Source organism: Dipodomys ordii, unplaced genomic scaffold (genome assembly GCF_000151885.1).
Source record: "Dipodomys ordii isolate 6190 unplaced genomic scaffold, Dord_2.0 Scaffold132, whole genome shotgun sequence".
Taxonomy (NCBI): domain Eukaryota; kingdom Metazoa; phylum Chordata; class Mammalia; order Rodentia; family Heteromyidae; genus Dipodomys; species Dipodomys ordii.
The window spans coordinates 835,747-843,531 of record NW_012267348.1 but is presented as its reverse complement, the minus strand read 5'-3'; the positions used below and the strand labels follow the sequence as shown (position 1 = coordinate 843,531).

General features: G+C 36.9%; 1 protein-coding gene across 1 annotated transcript in view; it reads right to left on the bottom strand.

Moving 5' to 3' along the window:
- The window catches only part of Erc2 (ELKS/RAB6-interacting/CAST family member 2), a 784,984-nt gene extending 781,542 nt beyond the window's left edge, over nt 1-3,442 (bottom strand). Inside the window, exon 1 of the mRNA XM_013030719.1 lies at nt 2,786-3,442. Within this exon, the coding sequence (XP_012886173.1) occupies nt 2,786-3,442 (657 nt within the window). The remainder of the gene's footprint in view (nt 1-2,785) is intronic.
- Nucleotides 3,443-7,785: the final 4,343 nt, after the last annotated feature.

Below are 7,785 nucleotides of genomic sequence, written 5' to 3'. Positions count from 1 at the left end.
TGGCTCAAGTGGTAGAGCACTAGCCTTGAGCTGAAGAGCTGAGGGACGGTGCCCAGGCCCAGAGTTCAGGCCCCACGACCGGACCCCCCCATCAAAAAAAAAAACAAACAAACAGATCATATGAGACTATTAGGGCAACTGTGGCTATTACCCAATTCTCATGAATGAAATAAAAACAGAGGTTTGAAATATTATTACTAAGGGCATAAAAGAGTTTGGGTGTGGTGGCTCATACTTGTACTCTTAGCTACTTGAGAGGCAGAGATTAAGATTACAGTTTGAGGCCAAAGAGTTAACAAAAAGGAGTCAAGGATGGTGCACGTGCCTGTGGTCCCAGCTACCTGGGAAGCATGTAAGAGAGCCACAATCACAGGCAAAACACCAATTCAAGACCCCATCCAGAGCATAACTAAAGCAAACAAAAAGGATGAAGGTCATGACTCAAGTGGCAGCGCACCTGCCCAGCAAAAACAGGATCCCAAGTTCAAATTCCCTTACTATCACAAAAAAAGCAAAAAAGTAAAAAAAAAAAAAGTTATATACATCATTAAAATTTACTTACTTCAATGTAATACTTACTTCATTGTGTCCATATTTTTGTGACTGCAATAGAAGACACTACAGCACATCATATATTTTTTAAATAAATATACATTTAAAATTGGGGCTCTATGCTCAAAAACAAATTCATATAGGGCTGGGAAGGTGGCTCAGTGGTAGAGTGTTTGCCTTGCATGCATGAGGCCCTGGGTTCAATTCCTCAGCACCACATAAGCAGAAAGAGCTAGAAGTGGTGATATGGCTCAAGTGGTAGAGCATTAGTCTTGAACTGAAGAGCTAAAAAACAGCACCCAGGTCCAGAGTTCAGGCCCCATGACTGACAAAAAAAAACTCAATAATAAATGCATGAGAAAAAATGTCGTCTTGGAAGCTGAGCACTGGTGGCTCACACCTCTAATCATAGCTATTCAGGAGGCTGAGATCTGAGTATAATGGTTTGAAGCCAGCTATCTCCAATTAACCACCAGAAAACCTGAAGTGGAGCTGTGGCTCAAAGTAGTAGAGCCTTGAGCCAAGGACACTGCCCAGACTCTGAGTTCAAGCCACACAACCAACAAAAAAAAAAGGCATTTTGGAGTTGATAGCTCAAAGAATAGCTCTCAAACGTTTTTATTACTAGTTTCATGTTTGCTAAACTGCTTTATTCCCAACATGAAACTAGTAAGAGGAAAAGAATATAGAACAGAGGGGAAAGCAACTCATAATGACAGAGTCACAAAGAGTGCATGAACCAGAAATATCAGGAAACTATAGAAATAGTGGCAAAGAATGTTAATTTTATTTATGCGTAAAAAACAAAACTTTGTGCTCCAACTTAAAAAAAAATACATTTCCACATTTGAAAACCAGAAACTGATTTTCAGATCATCAAAAGGATATAGAGATTGCTCTTCATGCACACAAAGGGAATATTTTCGTACAAGTTGCCAATGTTTCCACAGCTATGTGGTTCCCAAGAAGTGATAACCAGGGGATAACAACCCCAAAAAGAGCAGAGATCATCATTAGGCAATGGCTAGGTAAGTCATGCTGGAGTCATCTAAAAATGTCTATAGGAAATAAATTGCTACCTGAGGAAATAAAATGCTACCTGAGGATTCTTGAGCCAAATGACGTAGCTCCCTCTTCTTTTAGCCCTTCTCTCACCACTAGTAAGAGGTGAAGATGAAACTTAAAACCAGGCATGTCAGACTCAAAAGCCCTTATAAAAATAGCAACCTAGAAGATAGGCCTTACATAATAGCTAGAACTTGAAAATGGAGGCTAAGCTGGAAGGGAAGTGAAGGAGTGCTGAGGTAGCTAATTGTGAAATAGATCAGCATGAACCAAGGCATTGGGGTGGAAAACCCTGTTCAGGAACTGCCAACCTGTGGTACAGGTAGTTCAGATGAAGGAGGGGATACAATGTTAGGCTGGCAAAGCTGGGCCAGGCCTTCCAGTAGAAGATGCTGTGAGCTAAGTCAAGACCATAGACTTTACTCTGGAGAAAATGAGTAATACTTACGACTTTAAAGAAGGGAGAAGCCTAAGTACAGGAAGACTTTGGGAAAGTAATCTCACTAATCTTGCAGCAACATAAAAGATGGATCAAAGAAGAGAAAGAAGGCCTCTTGCATATGGCAGATCATTAATATTGAATAGGTAAAGAAAGACTAAGTTCAAGTTGATTGTGTACCAGGTATCAAACCCATTCTAGTGAATCCCATCTCCTATTGTTTAGTTTGATACTTCGAGAAGTAACGCCATTCATTTTAGGAATAACACTGTGGGTACTTCAGGAGAAACAAATTCTGCAGTCAAATGTGGCCCTTTAATGTGAAGTATTTACTCTTGTGGTTAGCATTTTCTTTTTGTATTCAGTGGGAGTAACATCTGAATTGCTACTGCAACTGAAAAAGACAACATAATTAACCAAGTATAAAAGTTAGCAAGGAGAGGTACTCCTCCCCCACTTCTGTAATTATGTGAAAAAGTTATTGGAAAACAAAGAGGTCACAAGGTATGATATCATATTCCTTGTGTTCTCCCCAAGCATCTAAGATATATATATCTATACATACATATATATGTATAGATATATATGTATAGATATACATATATATAGTTACTGCCTTTCTTGGTGGCACCAGACTTTCCTTTGTGCAGGTCCTGGAAGCACCTGCAAAGCATCAACTACTCAGTAAGACATCAAGGCTGAAAATCACTGTGGGGAGTCATAACCTACCTGGTTTTCTTCATGAGAAACCCTCATCTGCTCCTTGAGGACAGACATCCGGGCTGCCTCTTCTTTCCTCAAGACTCTCTCCTTCTTTAGCTCAGGACTCCAGAAAGTCTTGATGCTGTTCATGGAGGATCCCAGCTTGCTGTCCTTGATGTCTAGCTCTTTCCGGAGGAGGTCATTCTCTCTCTGCAGTTCCTTAAGCTGGGCTTGAAGATCTAACATGGTGCTATCTCTTACTTGCCTCAACATAGAAGGGACCTGGTGATGGTGATGATGGGCTGAGCTGCTCAGACCACCATGTTGATCTGCATATGAAAGGACATCTGTGTGGGAAAGTCCAGCTGAGGCAATATTGGGACTACTTCCCATGGCTGTGACTCGACCTCCATAAACAGCTCGATTTGTGGCCCTGCCCAGAGTCATAGTGCCCTTTGGGTAAGTTGTTGAAGCTACTCCTTCATGATCACTCAGGTACATGGGGCCAGATGTAGCATAGGCTGCATTAAGGGATTGGATATTTTCCATAGACAGAGTCTTGCCTGTTCCTCCCCCACCTCCACTACTCGTTCTTCGATGGCCCAGACGAGGAGACCTTGGCAAACGAGGTGATCTGGAAGGGCTCCCCTCCAAATTAGTGATTGTTCTTGCACTTCCATACATTTTTCTTCTTTTTTGAAGTGATGCTGAAGAGAAGAATGCTATTTTAAGCTGGAGTTTAAGCCACTAATTTCACTCTAGGCCAGAACTGTCACTACATTCTTTTTAGGCTGTACCAGGTGATGATTCCAATCAGAGATCTGTAAAATGAGAAAGAAAAAAAGGAGGATAATTATGAACAAACTTCTTTAGGACTCTAACTGCATTATATTTAAGATAGATAAGTGAAGAAATGATAAATGACTATAAATAGCCAGATTGTTATTGCCATCAATAATGTTCATTTAATAAGGAAAGTAACCCCCAAACACTACTTACAACATGTAAACTTTTCAAATGAATTCTCTTGCCCCAAGCCAGGTCAAAAGTTCTCAAAGCAAAAACGAAACTGTTTCATCCTTCAGAAAACAATTTTGTGCTATCAGAATTGGGGAAATTCTAACCATGGAATTTCTCCTTCATAAAGACACTTTAGCAATAACATAATCCAAACTTAAGGGTGTGACTATCATACACATGTGGCTGCTGCTTCCTGGGATTTCAAACATCTAATAAGCATATTGTTACTTTCCCCTATGCTACTTATTCCAGATATCCCTATCCATCCTTCTCTCTAATAGGTTGGGAATTCTTCTTAACACAGCCTTCTGGATGGCTTACCTGCCAGTCACTACCGCTGACACTTGAGTTGGGAGCCTATTGGTCAGTCTTAGAGCTAGAAGAAAAAGAGGTAGTTCAACTGAAGATATCTACATATCTCACCCGATTTGTAATGCTCTATCACCAGGGGAAACAACAACCCTTTCCCCTTTCACATGCATCTCCTAGGCTGGTCATTGAGAATTTCTTTTCTTTTGTTTTGTTTTAATTTGTTTTAATTTGTTTTTGTTTTGGTAGGTGGGGAGGCTGTGTATGTAGGTCATAATGCTCAACTCAGCATAAAGCTGTCCCTTAGATTTTTGTTCTTAAGGGTTTTTGGTTTTTTTTCTGCTCAGGAATAGTACTCTACTACTTCAGCCACAATTCTACTGCTGGTGTTTTACTATTTGTGGACTTGCCTGCCCAGGCTGGCTTCATACTATGATCCTCAGATCTCAGTCTCCTGAGTAGCTAGGATTACAGGTATGAGCAACCAGCACTCAGCCATTTGAGAATTCTCTTCCATGTTAATCTTTTCACAATAACCTCTGCCCACCAATACAGGTGTTAAGAGTTCTTGGTCCCATAACCTCTAAAGAAAAAAAATAGAAGTTTCCTGTCATGGTGACTCACATATAATCAGTACTGATTTTATGTAGCTAGTTGTAATTATCCTTTCAATATGAACACCCAAATAGCCTTAATGAAGTGCACTATGGTCTTTTACTCTTGTTCTTAAAGAGTCTTTAATGTACTTTTTGCCTCAACTTTACAATATGAAAGTATATCCTGAAGACAGGCAAACTGAAGTTCAAATATCCATTCTACATGGACTTGTTGAGTGAGCAAAGATTTATTTAATTTCTACTCTTCAATTGATAAAGTCCAAGTAACACCATCTAACTCATGGTTAGCAATAATATTAAACTAGACACTCAATTTGATTCCTAGCATAGAATACTCAATAGTTCAGATTGTTATTGCCATCATGAGATCAATATATTAAAGACAATATACAGGGCATCTTTTATTTATTTGCCTATCAAATTCATCTCTTCTCCCTACCTCCACAAAAACTTTCTAGTAATACAATCCTCATTTTCTAAAGAAAAAAAAGCATTGCCTCCAAACCTTTACTCACAGTTCATAAAATTTAGGTAAGGCTAATTCCCTCACTCCATCCTGGATGGAGAACAAGATTCAAGTCTGCCCAATATTATTCCATTCCAGACATAGCAGCTAGTTCAGGGATAGGCATGAGACTCATATGGATCTAAAAAGATTGCATATCATAACTTTAGATAGAACAACTGGGAAAGATAAGCCCTTTTTCAGCTAGTTTTATTTACTATCAAGATGAAGTTCTGAGTACACCCATATGGAAAAAGTATGAGATTAACTCAGTTTTCTCTTTAAAAAAATGAAAATCATTTTATATCTAAGATTTTTTCATAAATAATCTAGTCTTTAAAAAAGAGGAATCATGACACATTTCTCTATAACAGCCCCAAATATTAATGAGCTCAATTTTCCAATCAAAAGAAATATAGCAGATTGGATCATAAAAAAGATCCATCCATTGTTTGCATTCTGGTTTGGGTTATTTTTTAATTGATTAAACTTTCACTAATTATGATATATTCTATTTCACATTTATTAAATAAATAAATTATATCAATCTCTGATCTTAGATAAAAGAATTCAGATACAGACATTTGCACAAAATATCAAGAATGTCATAAAAGCCATCAAGCTAACTTATAATAGAAAATAACCCTATTGCAAAAAAAAAAAAAAAGAAAGAAAGAAGTCCCAAGCATAGAGTCTTTCTTTCCTCCACCAAAAAAAAAAAGGATCAACAATCCTAAGAATTTGATTGCACAAATCATGAGAAAGCCAAATGATGGAATAGTAAGAGTTTAACATAAGTATTTGATTATATAGAAAGATGCTCATAACATACTATTAGGAAAGGATAAAAGTAGAAAAAATTGTGATTTACTGTAGATACACACATACACACACACAATTACTAGCTTTGGAGACTGAATGATACACATTAAAATATTATTAGTGATAGGACTCTAAGATGTTTTCATTTTCTCCCTTTGTTTTTTTTGCATGTTCTAAGTTTTTACTAATAAAGATATGTAAGAATGGGATGGTATATAATTTCTAAAATAAATTTGTTATTTTACTATCCTTAGAATCCAGGTATCTGAGTCCTTCCTATATTATTTTATCCTCTTGTTTATGGAAACAGATATTTCTGATTTTGGGGGCTAGGTTTGAGATCCCTCTCACAAATTTTCACATACACATATTTAATCCTCAGTGATTTTCCCAGATCAGCTGGTCATAACCAACAAACAAAAAGTAAATTTGTTCCTTTTTTAATAATATACAGAACACAAACACATAACATATGAAATGCATAGATATATTATCTTGTTTGAGATAATGTTTATTTTTAAATAAATGTGCAAAAACAAACATGTTACTACAAGCCTGTAACCCCAGCACTTGCAAGGCAGAGGTAAACGATCTCTAGTACACCTATATTTATTTTTTTTAAAGTTCAAAGCTAGCCTGGACTACATAGCAAGACCATGTTTCAAAATATTATATAATCTAAGCAACTGGCATTGGGCCACAGTTTGCCTTCCTTGTCTATATTTAGCATTATGATAGTAACATAGAATGTATTTTTTATGTTTTCTAGAATGACCAACATAAATCCTTACTATTCCTGAAGCATTTGATAAAATAGAACCCATAAAATTGAGAAGGCTCTGTTGCAAATTCGCTTTTCAGTTTTTTACTATGTTCACTGACACCTTTGGTTTCTTATTTATTTTATATCAATTATCAAAACAATATTTCTTCAAACTCAGTCTGCTCCAACTAGAATTATCTAGCTTATTGATATCATCATATATACCTTACCCTTAGATTTTTATAAGTCATCTCCTCCACTTAGATTCCCATTTCCTTCCTACTGGAAACAAAATGGCAAATGTTTGTCTCTTTGTGTTTCAAAGGTACACAGCTTTTAGGTTCATTGATATATATTATTATATCCTATTTTCCATCTTAACTATATGGTTATCTTCATTTCTACTTCATTTGTGTTAATTTTATTTTTATTTTTTCTTCCTTTTTTTATTGTGAGAATACCGTACAGAGGAGTTACAATTACATGGGCAAGATAACGAGTACATTTCTTATCAAGCATTGTTGCCTCCTCTTTGTTTCTCCTTCCCAACCTTCCCATACTCCCCCACCTCCCCGCACCCAATCCTCCCTCCCTCTACCAAAGTTGTAAAGTTTGTTTTTTGACATAATGAATTGTACATCTCATTGTTGCAATGGGTCCACCTATATCCCTAGTTAAACTATTTGTTTTTGCCCTTCCCCTCAATAAATTATACCAACATCAAATACAGTGAAAGCAGGGGTTATACCGTGGGGGAGGGACACACAAAGCAACAAAGAAATAATCTTATAAATATGTTAGAAACAATTGCATGAAAGAAAAAAATTTGAATACTTATCTTGGGGTTCATTTCACCTAACATCAACTTATCTGACCATTTCTTTGCTTGACTCAGACATATACTAGTTGTTGCAAATAAGGGAAACCATGGGACCTATGCTTCTTTGGGCCTGGCTTACTTCACTTAATATAATTTTTTCCAAGTCTTTCC